Source organism: Anguilla rostrata, chromosome 7 (assembly GCF_018555375.3).
Source record: "Anguilla rostrata isolate EN2019 chromosome 7, ASM1855537v3, whole genome shotgun sequence".
NCBI lineage: Eukaryota > Metazoa > Chordata > Actinopteri > Anguilliformes > Anguillidae > Anguilla > Anguilla rostrata.
Window position 1 is genome coordinate 28,021,205 of NC_057939.1, and position 18,584 is coordinate 28,039,788.

General features: G+C 39.4%; 1 protein-coding gene across 3 annotated transcripts in view; it reads right to left on the bottom strand.

Annotated features, from left to right (window-relative positions):
- Window positions 1-18,242, bottom strand: part of adad1 (adenosine deaminase domain containing 1 (testis-specific)) — a 48,169-nt gene extending 29,927 nt beyond the window's left edge. For 2 of the 3 annotated variants that reach the window (XM_064344012.1, XM_064344010.1), the window contains exons 1-6: window positions 18,023-18,219; window positions 13,780-13,957; window positions 13,238-13,375; window positions 6,713-6,880; window positions 4,854-4,928; window positions 3,407-3,532 (exon numbers count right to left, since the gene is read on the bottom strand). In XM_064344012.1, coding sequence (XP_064200082.1) covers window positions 3,407-3,532; window positions 4,854-4,928; window positions 6,713-6,880; window positions 13,238-13,375; window positions 13,780-13,957; window positions 18,023-18,058 — 721 coding nt within the window. In that variant the 5' untranslated portion in view covers window positions 18,059-18,219. Of the gene's footprint in view, window positions 1-3,406; window positions 3,533-4,853; window positions 4,929-6,712; window positions 6,881-13,237; window positions 13,376-13,779; window positions 13,958-18,022 lie in introns of all 3 variants that reach the window. The other variant, XM_064344011.1, reaches the window with a different exon arrangement.
- Between the last annotated feature and the right edge of the window lie 342 nt (window positions 18,243-18,584).

Below are 18,584 nucleotides of genomic sequence, written 5' to 3' on the forward strand. Positions count from 1 at the left end.
CAAACAGCACAGCAACTCAACTAATGCAGGGCGCTCAGTATCTCTCACTCTAATGCTGTGCACTCAGCATCTCTATTGCAGTGCACTCAATATTTTGCTCTAATGCAGTGCACTTACTAATCCCACTTTAATGCAGTCCGCTTAGCATCTCTAATGCAGTGCACTTACTAATCACACTTTAATGCAGTGCGCTCAGCATCTCTAATGCAGTGCACTCAACATCTTGCTCTAATGCAGTGCACTTACTAATCCCACTCTAATGCAGAGCGCTCAGCATCTCACTGTAATTCAGAGTGCTCAGCATCTCTAATGCAGTGCACTCAACATCTTGCTCCAATGCAGTGTATTTACTAATCCCACTTTAATGCAGAGCGCTCAGCATCTCACTGTAATTCAGAGTGCTCAGCATTTCTAATGCAGTGCACTCAACATCTTGCTCTAATGCAGTGCACTTACTAATACCACGTTAATGCAGTGGACTCAACATCTTGCTCTAATGCAGTGCACTCAACATCTTGCTCTAATGAAGTGCACTCAACATCTTGCTCTAATGCAGTGCACTTACTTATCCCACTTTAATGCAGTGTACTCAACATCTTGCTCTAATACAGTGCACTCAACATCTTGCTCTAATGCAGTGCACTTACTAATCCCACTTTAATGCAGTGCGCTCAGCATCTCTAATGCAGTGCACTCAACATCTTGCTCTAATGAAGTGCACTTACTAATCCCACTCTAATGCAGAGCACTCAGCATCTCACTGTAATTCAGTGCTCAGCATCTCTAATGCAGTGCACTCAACATCTTGCTCTAATGTAATGCATTTACTAATCCCACTCTAATGCAGAGCGCTCAGCATCTCACTGTAATTCAGAGTGTTCAGCATCTCACTAATGCAGTGCGCTAAGCATCTCACTCTAATGCAGTGTACTAAGTGGCTCACTCTAATGCAGTGTGTTCAGCATCTCAGCCTTATGCAGTGCGCTAAGCATCTCACTCTAGTGCAGTGTGTTCAGTATCTCTAATGCAGTGCGCTAAGCATCTCATGGTAATGTATTATGCTCAGTATCGCGCAATATTGCAGTGTGCTCAGTATTGCACTAATGGTGCACTAATCATCTCACTACTGCAGTGCTCTCAGCATCTCATTCTAAAGCAGTGCTCTCAGCATCTCATTCTAAAGCAGTGCTCTCAGCATCTCACTAATGCAGTGCATTCAGCATCTCATGGTAATGTAGTACGCTTAGTATCGTGCAATACAGCAGTGTGCTCAGTATCATGCAGTTTGTGCAAAGGGCCCACACAGGCATTCTATCCAGTAGTTTCCTCATTTCAGTACTTGGTTAGCACAGTGCTAAGTGATCTTCTCCCATCCTTGATTCAGGCGAAAATTTCAGACAAGTAAACAACCCTTTCAAATGCACACTCAGCCAATGGCTGCTTTTTTTCACTGAGCAGTCACTGTACTGGAGGAGCACACTTCATGCACAGCTGCCATAGGCTGACCGCAGGTTGGAGACCAGACTGCATGGGGAGGTATGTTGACCCTATGATCCAATTCTGTACACACACACACAGACACGCACACATGTGTGCAGACACACAAAAACACACAGACACACACATGTATGTGCACTAGGGGTGTGCAGAGACGTCATTATCTGTATCTGTATCTGTTCAACCAACAAAATTATCTGTATCTGTATTCGGATAGAAAACACAAAGTGGGCGTGGTTTATACCAGAAGTCATGTTAAATCGGGCAAACGTTGTATTTTCTAACCTAATATTCATTGGCAATGCAATTGTTGTGCCTTCAAAGCATCACATTGATTCAATATTGGCATATACATAATGAAATATATTTCCACATCCTCATACTGTACTGTTCATCTCTCTCCTTTTTAATTTTTTTATTTTTAACTAAACTAAGTTTTATGAACTGTCTGAACTCTCCCCCCCTTTAACTGGGGGGACATTGAACAATCAGAAACTGAAAAATATATATATCGAAAGATTCTGTTTTGCATTGGAAATAGAAACTATTTACAGTAAAGATATATAGAAAAATGTCCTTCAGTTGAAGGGAATATTCTTAAATTCCAATGATGTTGCGTTCGCGTTTCTTGATGTATTAACGTTACTGCAGTTCACTTGGGAAACGTGAATTACTACTTTACAATAGTAATTACATAACAGTAATACATGAACTTTTTTTGCCTGTTTTATTTTTTTTCCCCCTACTGAACTAAGTTTGGATAGACTGCAAACCATCTGATGTCCTCATATTTTCCCTCGGCAGCAACTGTTAGTCTACCATGAAAATCTGGACTGGATTTCTTGTTCATTTGATAGCCAAGACCTATGGCTGATACATACAGCATCTTAAACGGATGAATACTGACTTAAATACAAGGTAAAACGTTTTGTAAAAAATTTTGACTGGATTTTTTAAAATGGAATAAAGTAACACATACAGCTAAAACTACAGGTTCTAAGCTTCATTTTGACGTATAGGTTGCAGGGGTTTGAAAGAAATCCAACTGCCACACCAGGTTTTTGTCTCGCTAGCTCCAGCACCTGACGTCTCCTCCTCCTCAATGTGAGAGTTTCCTCGAGTGATAGCCGGCAATGGTCAGCTCTCAGCCCGCTGCCTGCTGTGCGCTGCCTCGTTGGGGGCGACTACAGAATATAGCGAACACTTTTCAATAATGTGTAGTAAATGAAACGACTAGTTAGTGAAATCAAAGTCCTATGTTGCAAACAGAATGGGCATTTTTATCTTATGGCCATCCACAATGATGTGAATCGATTTGAAGAAACATAATGGCTGACGCACAGAACTTATTTATTAAACGTTTTGTGGCGCAGGGGCTCAAAGTTTGTTGGTGTGTGTGCCGGAGCTCCAGATACAGCTAGCAGCCGTGCGTAACCCCCCTCCCCCCTCCCTCCCTGTAACGTTAGATAGAGGCTATGAGAACTCGACATGGAGCTGACTTTTTTTTTTCCGAATCCGAATCCGAATAATAACGAGCAACTTCGGGTAGAAGAAATATCTGTTTCCATCGCATTATTCGTGCTTTCCTGAATACAGTATTCGGATTCGGATACATCCGCACGCACACACACACATGCACAAAGCGCTCACAATCCTTTAATTTTTTTTTGAGAATGTGCCTTTTAAAATAAATATTTAAAATACTTCAGGATGGGGGCAACTAAGTGACAATAAGCAACACACTGAAATCAGAGCCAAATGAGGCAGTGAAATCAGAACCAAAAACCAAAACCGCAAATGAAATCTCAGCCAAACAAGCCTGCAAAATCACAGCTGGTGCTGAAAGGCCTCCCCGATTCCACTGTGAATATTGAGCACAAGCACCTAGCTGGCGCAGGGGGGGACTTACGTGATTGAGTGACAAAAGCCGCCAAAGTACCCCCACTGGAGAAGAATTCGGGGCACACTTCCAATAGCTTGCTGTAAGCTTCCTTCACAGCCTTTGGGATCTGTGTGTTGAAGGTACTCTTCCTCTCTTGGTTCATCCACAGGGAAGGGAATAATACAGTTATTTTATTATTAATCAGTTATTGCAAAGGGAATTTAATAATCGTTCTGCAGTGATATAGAACTTTGGTCAATATGTCTCCATCCAATTTAAAAGTAGCCAAAAAAACAACATACAAAGAGCCAAAGAAAAATGTTTAGATTAATTTCAAGTCAATTTAAAGATTAAATTAAATTCTTGCATTTAAAGGGAAATGCAAACAAAGATCAATACAAAACAAACTTTTGATTCATTTTATTTCAACTCTCAATTTAAGTTTTAGTCTGGGAATGTAAAAAAGCAGCTAAATTAATCAATTTTATACCAGACTATGGGGCCCAACGACACACTGGTACAGTGCCTTAATAGATACCAGACGGTAGGGTCCACCCACACAAAGGTACAGTGCCTTAATAGATACCAGACGGTAGGGTCCATCCACACACTGGTACAGTGCCTTAATAGATACCAGACGGTAGGGTCCACCCACACAAAGGTACAGTGCCTTAATAGATACCAGACGGTAGGGTCCATCCACACAAAGGTACAGTGCCTTAATAGATACCAGACGGTAGGGTCCACCCACACAAAGGTACAGTGCCTTAATAGATACCAGACGGTAGGGTCCATCCACACACTGGTACAGTGCCTTAATAGATACCAGACGGTAGGGTCCATCCACACATAAAGTACAGTGCCTTAATAGATACCAGACGGTAGGGTCCACCACACAACTGGTACAGTCCTTAATTAAGACTGGGAGTACACACTAAAGTACAGTCAATATACCAGACGTAGGGCCATCACACACTGGTACAGTGCCTTAATAGATACCAGACGGTAGGGTCCACCACACGGTACAGTGCCTTAATAGATACCAGACGGTAGGGTCCACCCCCACAAAGGTACAGTGCCTTAATAGATACCAGACGGTAGGGTCCATCCACACAAAGGTACAGTGCCTTAATAGATACCAGACGGTAGGGTCCACCCACACAAAGGTACAGTGCCTTAATAGATACCAGACGGTAGGGTCCATCCACACACTGGTACAGTGCCTTAATAGATACCAGACGGTAGGGTCCATCCACACACTGGTACAGTGCCTTAATAGATACCAGAAGGTAGGGTCCATCCACACACTGGTACAGTGCCTTAATAGATAGCAGACGGTAGGGCCCATCCACACACTGGTACAGTGCCTTAATAGATAGCAGACGGTAGGGCCCATCCACACACTGGTACAGTGCCTGAACAGGACGGGCCACCCAGGAACCCCAGTTATGGTAACAGAAAGAGGGCTGAGTACCACAGGTTGCTCTCCCAGAGTGGAAGTCTGCCATGGCACATTCCTTCTCTTTCGCAGGCAGTGGAGGAGGACCCTCTAAAGCAGAGAAAAGGGACCAGAGATCAGCTGGGGACAGTTCAATTCACCAATTATATCACCCCCTCCATTAACCTAATCCACAATTAAATCACACCCCATTAATCATCCCCCATTAAAATAATACCTAATAACCTCATCATCAAATCCTCACCCCCACATTACCTCAACTCCCAAATTAAATCACCTACCAATAACCTCACCCCCCCATTACTGCATTCCACAATTGCTCCAACTCACCCACCCATTACAATTATATCACCTGCATGCACAGGGCAGTGAGGTAAAATAACTATTCTTGATTTCCTCTATTATTGCATATTTGTCACACTGAATGGTTTCAGATCTTTAAACAAAAGGTAATATTAGACAAACAGAACCAGAGTAAACACAAAACACATCTTTTAAATCATTCTCATTTAATGAAAAAGTTATAAAACACCCATATCACCCACATGAAAAATTGATCCCTTAAACTGGTTGCACCACCTTCAGCAGCAATAACTGCACCCCAACACTTCCTATAATTTCATCAGTCTTTCACATTACTGTGGAGGAATTTTAGCCCACTCTTTGCAGAACTGCTATAATTCAGACAAATTGGTAGGTCTTTGAGCATTAACTGCTTGTATCAGGTCCTGCCACAGCATCTCTATTGGGTTCAAGTCAGGACTTTGACTAGGCCACGCCAAAACTTTGATTTTACTTCTTTTCAGCCATTCAGATGTGGGGTTGCTTCTGTGTTTTGGATAATTTTCTTGCTGCATAACCCAATTACGCTCCAGCTCACGGACAGATGACCAGACATTCTCCTTAAGAATTTTCTGGGACAGAGCAGAATTCATGGTTCCTTCAATCATGGCAAGTTTCCCAGGTCCCGAGGCAGCTAAGCACCCCCACACCATCACACTACCACCACCATGTTAGACTGTTGATGTGATGTTCTTACTGTGAAATATCACATTTTCTTTACACCAGACATAATGGGACCATGTCATTCAAGAAGTTCCAGCAAGTGGTTTCTACCCTGCTACTCTCATATGAATCCCACATTTGCACAGTTTCTTTCTTATTGAGTCATGAACAATGACCTTAGCTGAGGTTAGAGAGGGCTGCAATGTTCTCCTGTGACATCCATGAGTTGTTACTGCACCCGTGGAGAAATTCTGTCAGGCTGGCCACTCCTGGGAAGATTCACCACTGTTCCAAGTATTCTTCATTTGAAGATAATGGCTCTCACTGTGGTTCAGTGGAGTCCCAGAGCCTTAGAAATGGCTTTGTAACCCTTTCCTGACTGACATATTTCTTTCTAACCTTTTTCTCATCTCTTCAGCAATTTCCTTTGACCTGACATTGTGTGCTTGTAGACACCTTGTTGTGTCTACTTCACTCTCATAGTAAGGTTCAATATGAGTGAGGTTTAAATTCAACATGGCTGACTGCAATCAAGACTGGCTGTGTTCAATCAGCTGAATCTAATAATCAATTAAAGCTGGTTCATTGGTTGGCTGAGTAACTAAGGGGGCAATTATTTTTTCATGTGTGTGATATGGGGGTTTTATAATTTATTTCATTAAATAAATTAAATAATTTTTTAGAAGTGTTTTGTGTTTACCCAGCTTCCGTTTGTTTGATATTACATTTTTGTGTAAAGATCTGAAACCATTCAGTGTCAAATATGCAATACTAGAGGATATCAGGAAAGGGGCAAATAGTTATTCACAGCACTGTATGTCTGCCTCACTTCCTCCCTTACCCGCTACTGCGGTAACCTCGGGTCGTACCTGACGCGTCAGGTAGCATAGTCTGCGACCCCAGGGTGGGTAGCAGGTCCTCCAGGGCGAGCTGCGCCGCTTTGGCACGGGCCTCCTTCTTGGTCTGTCCCATCCCGGTCTTGTACTCCACGCCATCGATCACAGCGCAGAATGCGAAATAGAACCCCTGGATGTTACCTGAACAGTCCGCCGTTTGGCAAACACAGGCAAAGAGTGTGACAAAGATGGGAAAAGAATGGTGAAGAGATGTAGCTGACCATTCACACTTATGATGAATGTGAACACTATGAATGTGACTCTAAAACATGAAATTATAAATATAAAGTCAAGACAGTGGTTCTCAAACAGTGGATTGTGAAAGACCCCTGATGACCCACCATGTAAAAAACTGTTTTTTCCCTGTTGGCATTCACACCATTCAACTGAATGACTACCGTCTTTACACACATAATATACAGTGCACATGAAGTTGTTTTCACCCATTACAGATATTTTAATTTCAATAATTTTACTGTTACAGTGGTTTATGATTTCATCTGACGCATTTGCCTCAATGGCCAAGGTTCTGCTGGCCAGAGGGAAATACTTGTGGGGTTCTGTCAGTAGAGGGCAACAGAGGGCAATTTTTCCTCATAAGGACAGCTTTCATCATTCTGCATTGAGAGATTGTAGTTGACATCACACTGCATTGCATTTTGGGGTGATCACCATCTTTAGAGAAACGCTTAGCTTTGTGATTTGGAGATATTAATATTTTAGCAAAATAAAGCTCCATTGGGCTGGAATCGGCTGACATACTTTAAAATATTGGTCAGCGTAGCCACCATTCCAATATTTATTTGAATCCAGTAACTCGCTTGTCATAGCTTATTATAACAGTCTGCAATGTAAGACCTGTGTAAGACCCCAATAGGGAGGTCAAATCCATTTTGGCAATTTTACATAAAACATGACAGTTAGACAGTTTATTTTTCACATGTAATGTCATTAATGTTATAACATAGTCAAATAACAACACATACATCTCTAACTTGCCAGAAATAAATGGCTGTTTGCTTTAATACGATTTTTAAAATTAACCACTTCAATATAATCACTCTTATTGGAGGAATATAAATGTAATTTTAAAAAACACCAACTTGCAAAATTTAAATGCTTAACACCATACTGTAGACAAGATCTTGGTGGAAATCGACATGTAAAAATCTTGTTATTATTAGGTTTTTAAATATACAAAAAAATGTAAATAACCAATTTACATGCAAAACAATTTGCAGCAAGTTTATCTTGCAATAAAATATGTAATAATGCCTTCAATGCAATTACATTTTTTATAATGACCCCACTGATCTTGGTCCAATTAGCATAATATTTTCTGATTGTGAAAAAGTGAAAAAGTTATATTGTTTAACTGTCAGTGCACTTCTGAAACAATTGAACAGCTTTGTCTACTCTAATTTTGTTTATTTCCGTGTTAAATGACCACTTAAAATGAGCTCAGGTGCCAATTTGTTTTGTGTATGTGTAGAATAGCCATTCTGATTACATTGCGGGCAGAATGTTCAATCAAAAATGGCAATCCAGTTTGATGTCCTTTTTAAAAATGCAAAGGTTCAGAGAAGCACCAAGACAGTCAAGCATAAAAATACACTACCCAGTAGGGATGGTGCCAATTACATATACCAAATCTTTTCTTCGCACCTCTTTGATGCCATTCAATCAGAACTCAGCACTAAGTTTCTCAATTAGGCACACACACCTGCAGAGAGACAACTAGTGGCGTTTCCCTTAAAGGAGTACCATGGTGATTTTCACACTTTCTCGGTTTTATGTGCTATTTGCACAAGAGGCATTGAAGAAACACAATGAGCAAAGTATTAAATATGCCCGTTCTGTATTTTTGGAGAAATATGCGTTTTAAATTCATCGTCCTATTTTCAACCGGTTGAGAAAGTTGTCATTTTGCTACGTCACTAATACAGTAACTACTCCCATTTCCACGCCCCGTAAAGAAATCTGACAGCACACACCGTCCTGCTGTTCAGACAATGCAAATATTTGACTAACGTTAGGTTCACTTAAATTAGAGTACCTTTAGATTATTTCTGGTTATATTCATTTAGCTAGCTAGCTAACGTTAGCTAGCTAGGAGGTTTGCTTTCATAAGACAATGTTATCGATAACGTTAGCTTGCTAGTTTGCTTTTATGAGCACGTTATAGTTGTGCTTTTATCTTAACTTGGCTAGCTAGATATCAAAAATTATAATTGGATATAAGTCAACGTCCTTACCTTAGCTATCTACCGATACTTGATATACTAGCCCTACTAAGCTAGCTAGCTTGTGAAAATTCAGTCTCCCAAAGAGAGCGCATATCATGGGGGTAGCTATGGAAACGGGACACGGTCTGTCAATCATAGCTAACGGACAGTTCTCATTACCACGCCCAGACGGTTCGGGTGAATTTTTATCGTGGGAAATTTAGGCTTAGAAAAATACGTTTTAAAGTGCATTGAAATGACTGAAGAATTTAAAAATTATGCACATTTGTTTTGTTGTTGCCTGAAGACAACTGGGAAGTGTCACGTTCAACCACCATGGTACTCCTTTAACACTAGATAGGCCAGAGCAACGCTATGGGGCTTTGGGGACTTTAAAATTAAAATTACTCCAATGCCTCAAATGCTATATCCTCCTCCTTCCATGACTTTCCAAAATATTTGGGCTTAAAAAGACATTTGACTCAGTAAAGAAACACATCAGTCTGTGTCATTTTCTTCAGTAAACCCCCTCCAGACAAAAACAACAAGTGCTTTTACCTAGGTGCGAATGTGTCGTTGTCTACTCCAGCATGTTGTTCAACAATTGAATGACTTGGTACTTTGATATGAATTTCCCAATAAAGCGGTATCAAAACTAATTTCACACATACAATCACACAAAAACTGAACAGAATAGCTACATGACAACTGCATGAAATAACTGATTTGTGTGCAAACCACCAAAGCTGCGCGTTCTCTGTGGAATTGATAAGAGGAGAGTGACGGTGCATAGGCTTTGTAAAAGCACACTCTCAGGAGAAGGGAGAGAGAAATGTGCTGAATGACCAAAAAAATGAATTAAAAAAATATTGCACTTCGTATTTCTTCAGATACTGTTCCAATTTGTTTTGTCATGCATGTTTTGTAGTGCTTTTCTCAGTATTCCTGTAATATGCCTCAATATATTTTCCCTTTGCCAATATAACAAAACCGCTATAATTTAGAAATACAAACATTAAAATTGATTCAGTTGTTACCTTCATTTCAAGAAACTAGTTTTGCGATATATGGTTCCATAATGTTTATGAAATGAGGTCGCAGCTGGTGCAAATACGCAGTCTTTCTAGAGTTAAAACATTACAGATACAGGTTTTTGAATAATGACACACCCAGCACTGGCTTGTGAGGATCTGAAATATCTGACCTGCCCCCCCAACAAGTATTTCAAGCAAATTTTCAGTACAGCAAGGGATGCTGTGTCTCAGCATCACAGACTGCTCCCAGCTCATGTGTATTTACAAAATACAACTTGGGGAAGTTTGAGTAAAGGACAATAGCTGAAGATGTATTACACCCATGGAAGATTTTCAGTTTTTTCTTTAATTTACCTAATGTTATGCAAATCAAACATACAGGTAAAGTGAGGCTTCAAGAAAGAGGGAAGAAAATGCATTAACAAGCAAAAACCATCAAAACATTTCAGTCTTAAATTATGTAGTTTTTTATTTCATTAGGCGTTCATTTCAAGTTCATAATGAAGATGAGGAACTTTTTTTTTAATTATAAAAAGATATATATATATATATATAATTATATAATATATATATATATATATATATATACACAATTATAAAAGCAGTTTATAATTGACTGTAGTGTCCCTCAGTGGTGGTGGAGTTCATGCAGTTTATACTATGCAGTACAGAGTAAGGATTTAAAAAGCATTTAGCCTTTGTTGAAACTTGATTTGGCTGTTTGTTTACCTTGTTGTTATAAAAGCCTGTAATGGCTACATAACATTTAAGTCATTGTTTGTTAAATAGCTTTAAAAAGTAAAAGAAACCTTGTTTTAAAAGAAAAAAAGGGGGGGAAACTAGAAAAAGAAGTGTTTTATAACTAGTTTAGAAAGGAAATAAAGCTTTGAGCTTGAGCTTTGGACTTAATATTCCAGAAGGACTGGCAAGAAAAATTCAAGATCCAATTGACTCAAGGTTCTTTGAAGTTTTGTTACAGGAACGGAGCAGTACTTTTGAGTTTGTTGAGACTGAATTTTTTGGTGCTCATTCATTGTTGAAGCAGATAATTTTGTGGGGACTTTTTTTGTTGTTGCATTTTTGGATTTTCTGATTTACTTTTTCAAGGAACTTTGTGACTGTTGAAACAGACTGCATAAGGGGAAACTGAAGACAATCTAAGCATACTTGGGGTGTGTAATGTGTATTACAGTGATTACATTTATCTTTACTATATTCTGCATATGGCACCTGTTCCCTCCCTTCTTTCTTACTATAATATGCAATAAAGTCAATAATGTAGGACTGAATAAGTCTTATAGAACGAGTTCAAATCTAGGACAGTTTACTAACTTTGACTCAGTAAATAAATACAGGATGTCTGTGCCATTTTCTTCACATTCCACACTGCCAGAAATACGCAAGTGCGAACGTGTCTCTCTCACTCTGGCCCGCTGTTTAGCAAATGAATGAGGAGGAGGGGAGGAGGGATATTCTTATATTCTTATTCTCTGAACATAAAACTTTATCTACGGAATTAACTATATTCACATTGCAGAAACTGTAGGCTATTGTTCTACCGTGGATAAACTGATGATAAATTCACACAAGCTAATATATTTGAGGAAAAGGGTTTTAATTATATTAAAACAGCAACAAGAAAAGACCACAGATTCTGTAGTTAATGCATTTCCACAGCAGAATGACAGAAATCCAATTAAATTTGATCCAGTGAAATTACAAAGGCCTACATTCCTACAAACTAGTTGGTCCACCTTTCAATTCCATGACTGGGTGCAACACTTTGTCCAGATGGGAAACGTAGCCTATCTGTTGCAGAGCTCTGTGGTCAGCTTGTAAGTCCAGAATGTCTTGATGGACGATAACAGTTTGGCTTCTTAGTTCACATAGCCTACTCTTTCATTGCATGCCAAACCAGCTCAATTGGATTCATATCAGAAACCTACTGTAACAGTCTTCATCAGCTTCTTTGATGGCAGACAGTACGATTTATGCCTCAATTGCTCATTTGCAAAACAAAAGGAACCTGCATGGTGCAGGGTGAATGGAGATCTCCAAAGAAATTTAGTTAAGATTTAATTTGCTTTCTTGTAAGTTTTGGAGCCAATAGAACCTTGTTTAAAAATAAAAAAAAGTGTTAAATATTTTGACACAAATATTTAACACTAGAAATGTGTGTTCTTATTACCATCCAATGTTGCCGCATTAATTTGCACCCACAGCAACCTCACTGCATAAATATTAGTCTAAGGGAAAAAACATATTGACGCATGTTACCAGCACACTGAGAAAAGCGCTAAAATGTGCAAAATCCAACAAAGCCCAAATGGAAAATATAGTGAAAAGAAATACTAAGTGCAGTTTATTTTAAAAAATGTTTTATTTTTTTTATTTATTTATTTTTTAAGTAATTTCTTCGGTCATAACAAACATGGACCGCACACAAATCAGTTATATTTCAACAGTTGTCACGTAGTTGTCTATTAAGTTTATTCACTTTAAATCTCAATTTCAGCGAAAAACTGAAAATATATCGGAGGCATTAGCTCTGTGGAGTTTCCCACCCTACATTTTTATGAACTTCATCACACGATTGCAATGAATGAATTTTAGCGTGCCCGAGGAGAGAGCAACACATTCACACCCGGCTGGGAACCGAAACATGCTGTCTATTGTCTAGTGGGGGAGGAGCTATTGCATTTACAGTGATGAAATCATTATAATTTAAAAAACTAAATTCCTTACTAGTGTTTTTTATTTTTTTACAGTATTTGCTATCTGAGAGCAGAAACCAAGGTCAGTTGTGCCCCAACAATGACAGCATTAAGAACTTTATAGTCCATTAACTTTTGGTGATGATTTAATTCAATTGCTAATGTGAAAGACACATTTTGACTTAGAATATGTTCAAAGGAACAACCTCCCCTCGAGGTTGCTTGTGCCCATAGGTGGGGTCAATTTTCTCCCTTAAAGTAAATAAAGACATAATAATTGATTTATTTTTTAATCATTGCACACGTTAAGGCACATATATTCTATGACCTCTACCAGTAAAAACCGTTAAATACAAAATCTAACAACTAATTTTTATTCAAAATATCATGGCGTCAGGTTTCACAATCCCCTCGCTCGCTTGTTGCTGGCATCTCGTCTGCACACATGCCAGTCGCACTCAAAGGTGCCAATTTTAACAAATTTCTACACATCAATATATTAAAAAAGAATTATATACTACGTACCTGTGGTCACAGTTTCCTTCAACTCTAGCTGAAATTGCAGTACCTGAGAAAGCTGATAGAGGGCTGACACAGCGTGAGTCTCGCCCCGCTGATATCTTTTGATCAGTTCGGATGGGATGTTCTTAGTAGATTTACAACCTGTTTAAAAAAAGGGGTTAAAACATTAATGTGCGGGAAAGCATGCAAGTACCTACACTCTTCATAGCAATTCAAGCACATCAGGGGTTGGGTACCATGCAATCCATTAGTTTATCTAAAGAGCAGAGTGGAATGCAAATTTTGCTTGACTAATGTTTATGGGGGAAATAATTATTTATCAATGCTAAGTAAGCACAGCACAGATCATAAGATTTGGTAGGTTTGTCATGTTTTACTAAACCCACTATTTGATTCAAATTCTAGCCTTTATACCAGAGATCAAGCTCAAGTGCGGCTGGACAGCTGAGTCCAAGGAGTTTTCAATAAGCAGCCAATTTAGGCCTCGGAAATGCGGTGAGTGGACTGTGGACCCTACATTGCGGCATTTTGAAGTTTGAGCACACCTGTTTTAGGTTTGGGGCTGCTGTTTGCAGGATGCAGCAGCAGGTTGTTGTTGACGTCCTCCGTGGACATGGGCAGGTAGGACAGGTTCACACCGGGCAGGGAAGCAGCGTTCTTCTTCAGGATCTCGGAGAAACTGGCTCCCCTGGAATCACGGTATGGTACCCCTCGACCCATCATCTTCAAAACAAAATTGAAATAATGTCTCGATATTTACTAATAATTTTTGAGACTGGGAGATGCCTTTTCAGATGTATCATAGAATTTACCCTACTGAAATCATGCACATTGATGACGTTACATGGTGTCAAGGGCGTAACTCAAGGGGGAATACAAAATATTACAAAACAGGCCAAATAACCCCACCACAATAATATAGCATGATGATGAGAAAAATCATTTCAAGATGGGAATAATGAAGTTGGGATTTTCATGATGTGATTGGGACATACAGTATGCTACCGATCAGTAAGGTTGGTTGTTTGTCATGGAAGTTTTCTGTGGTTTTCGGTATGTTCAGATAGTAGTCAACCTTAATGTAGCATATATATAGTTTGACTTCCCTTTTCAACAGTGTTGCCCAGCGATCCTCCCCCCATTATGGTAACATGGTGAAAAAAGCTCCAAAGATTCAAACCTCGCAATGTACAGCTTACTGTACCAAAACAAACTTTAAAGAAATAAAAACTGTTTTTTTTTTACTTCAAGCATGTAGTGTTACTATAGTAGCATATGTTATTTCAACCGTTTCCCACTGCTGCGCATGAGATTTATTAACTGATTTAAAGGGCAACTTGTAAGTTGACCTACCCAGTGATTTAATATGTGGGGAAATTATGTAGCAATGGGATTTTAAAGTTAAATGTAAAAAAGGCACTTAGAATTACATCTGTGCTTACTTTTGTAATTTGATCGGCCACGCCGACCTCAAATCTGGGGAAATCGAACGTGACGTCACATAGGGGTTGTCAGAACAGAGCAAGAGCTATGATCAATGGCAAAGTAAGCAATATTAACAGAAAGATGAATCCCAATCTCTACATTATGGAGTCTTGAGGTATAAAATTATCTTGCCAATAGTAGTGATGGGACACAGCTGTATAAATTTGAGCTTGAAAGGGACTGGAACAGGCAAGGATGACAAAACAATGGGGCATGCCAATAGAGCCTCATACTGCAGGGCTTATGTTGGCCACAGGCAGGTGGAGGCAATCAAGCAATTAGCCTCACCTGCGCTACCCAGACACGCAGAGGCAGGGGATGTAACACTATCAACATCCCAGTTAATTAATTGTACTGGGGCACTAATACCATAATACAAAATAAACCCTTTTATTTAAATAAATTACGGAACTATGCAGACTACGCAGAAGAATAAAACATTTACCTTATACCTAAACTGTCAAAATTGTTAGCAAATGCTCCTGATGATGCTAATGAGCATGCCCACACAATTACTGTACTGTTGCAGAATTACCAGTTGGTAGGTTGTAGCCAGCTAGCTAAATAATACCACGGGAGGGTAACTGACACGTGAATTCAATACAAATTAACTGTATTTTTTCAGTCAGTTAAACTCAGCCCGGACATTATTGTCTGGTGCGGACGACATCTGTACTGGCCTAATCAGAAAACCAGGGTTAGTTGGCCTAGCTAATGTTAGGTAGCTCTCCTACTAGCTAACTTGGATGCTGCTAGCTAAACATAAGCTTTTAGACACAACCTCTGGTTAGCTGTCTTGAATTATTCTGGTTTATTGGATACGTAGACACAAGCTAATCGCTTTCTCTAGAACTATAAAGGTCACTAATTCTAATTAGGCATATGTGGCCTGCGCATGCTGCACAAGTATATGATCAGCCCGTTTGTGATTGCTGCACACAACACAAATAGAGACTCTCATGCTACAGTCAAAGCTTATAAAAGAGAGGTTCTCTCAGTATGGGACAGTGCGTGTAACAAAAATATATAGCCAGGATCTTCAGAGAAACTACCCACAGTACACATGCGCCGGATATTTAACGTTGGCTATTGGTTTTGTAAATGAACCACAGCCAGCGGTAGCTATGGGCATGGGAGGGCTCAGCCCACCCAAACGGGCGTCTTGCCCAATCAAAAGTTAAGAAAAAAAATGTAAAAAAAAAAAAAATTTCTACAGCCAATGGAAAATAGCACAGAAAATACCAGTACCGTTTCTAACTTCTGATTGGGTGGGCAGCCACGGGTTGAAACAGCTAGTTTCTCTGATGCAGTGTACTGCCAGTTGATTTAATTAGCGGTATTAAAGAGCATATTGCAGGTTGGAGACCCCAGTGAATCAATGTGTAGGAAAATGATGTAGGAACTAGATGTTCATAAAAATATACTTATATATACACACTAGTGACTTCTGGAGTCGTTTTTTTTGTGAGAGAATTTTACGTCGGCATCTAAAAAACGCCAACCCGGAAGAGTCGTGTTGAACAATAAGAAGAATGGACCTCAATGCTAGTTTTAATACAAGCGGTTGTAAATGTTTATGCAAACGGATATGACGGACCACAGCCTTACCATTATGAGCCTGCGAGGCGTCCAAGAGAACAGGCACAGACCAGGGTTACAAGGAATAACGTTAGCTTATAGATATATCTACATTATATAATACCACTAACTTATTTAAAGACACTCAATATCCAAAATAACGTATATAACCGAAATATTTTGAGCAGTAATATTTACATAGCAATATAACATTTTATCTGTGTTCAGTAGATAGAGACAGAGACAGTAAATCAGTGACTGTCCTATCCGCTTCTGTTTCGCTCCAGAGAACTATGTCAGCTAGGCTATCAGCAAACAAATGGCTTAGCTATGCCCAGACGTCCTCAATAATAATAGTATTTTCCAAAAGATTACGAAAAATGGTTGACAACGTTTCGTTAGGTGCAGCGTCTTTTAATGCTACCACAGAGTGTGCGTAAGTGAATGTGATGATGAGAAAAAATTTGGTTAGGCTGACCTATAAAACGCTATTCCAAAAGCAAAAATAGACATGTTATACATCGTTAGAAAGCTTATGCTCTCACCTACTGAATAAATGAATTAGTACAAGCCAGACCGTACTAAAAAGGGCGACAACGCCGTAATCAACATGTGTGGCATTAGGCACAGCTATTTTGGAAGGCACCCAAGCGTCATAAATGCCCATATATTTCACAAACGGATTGTCCAATATGACCACTCAGTTTCAAAAGCGACATCTCTACGCGTAATGTACGGTTGGTAAGGTTGTATGTTTATTCAATATTTAGTCACAGATATTGACTGTAGAATGAACATGTATCTATGGGCGTTAATAACGATATTAACGCTGTGTTCACATCCCAACATTGTAATGCTATCATGTATCAGGCTATAACAAAACAGTATTTTGTAACAAATGCAGCAGTGAAGTGCCCTCTCTTCACCTGCCCAACCGCACCCAGGCACGAAAGCTAGCACCGTTCCTTTTCCTGTTAGGAAAATTGTGTGCTCGACGTCCTGACAGGCTGGAGTTCACAATAATTTACCATGATGATACATGGTGAAATGCAATATAGCCTAAAACTACTGAAAAAAAACAAACTCACTATATCACTACCGCTAAGACTCACTACTACTGCACATTGCGCTAATATGACGCAACGTTGAGGAAAAAAAGGCGTTTTTAGGAGCTTTCCTCAAACGGCCACTAATTCCTCTGAATGCCCCCCCCCCGAACGCATCCAACAGCACCCCGTCCCCCCGTCGAGCGCACTGGGTGACACCATTCCTAGTGACGAAACTGCGCCCAAGTTGAAAATATTAAGACATTTTAATCGGCAATGGTGTTCAGTCCTCTCGAATAAATATTAAATAAATACCTGGCTAGCTAAGCGTTTGAGGTGGTGGTCGATACACGTTCCTCCAAGCCCAGTCGACAGATAGCCTAATTCTCGAACGCAATGTCGTTACCATTTAGTTCACTTATGTTAAATAGTCTGTAGTTAACTTGAAGCAATATACAGCTAATTTGCATCTGAACCAGTATTTTCATAGATTCGCCGTGTGTTTTATAAATTAGGGGGGAAATCAATGTAGCCTAATCGTCGAAGAGCTAACCAACACGCCATCCTTACTCTCCAACGTTACTACTGATAGCTAGACATCGGTTGGTGGAGAAAAAAAAACAGTTGTTATAACTGTTTTAATTTTCACTTGTTATAAATAAAAATAAAATTTACTTACTTGTACACACAAATACTTTTGACAACATCCAAGCATTCTGTTTAAATAATTGAGAAATACTGTAGCCAACAGCGTTACCTTATTGGATTGCCAACAGCAAACTTGCAGTCACTAGCTATAGTCAGGTCAGGATGAGAAGGAAGGAATTGCAGAAGTCAGAGGCGGATTTCTGTGACCCGTGACTTGCCTAGGCGAATAAACGAATTATTAGTCACCGAACAGCAGATCATTTTGAGCTTAAACAAGTAATAAGGCTACATTTACAAAAGAAGAAGAAGAAAAAAAAGCATTCAGATATGACGAAGCTTATCAAAGTTAAATTAACAAACAGATTAAATACCCAACTAAGTAGCCTCTGAAGTGAACATTTAAACGTAGGTCTATAATTCATTATTCATGATATTATGAAGTACATTATGATTTTACGGGGGAAGGATGTGACCAGATTACAGAGTTAACGTTATTAATTGCTAATCCAAAAATGTTTTTTATGAGAGAAACCGGAAGTTGTTAAAATTCGAAAGTCTGTAGGCCTACTCAACAAAATTTTCTTAGGCACACA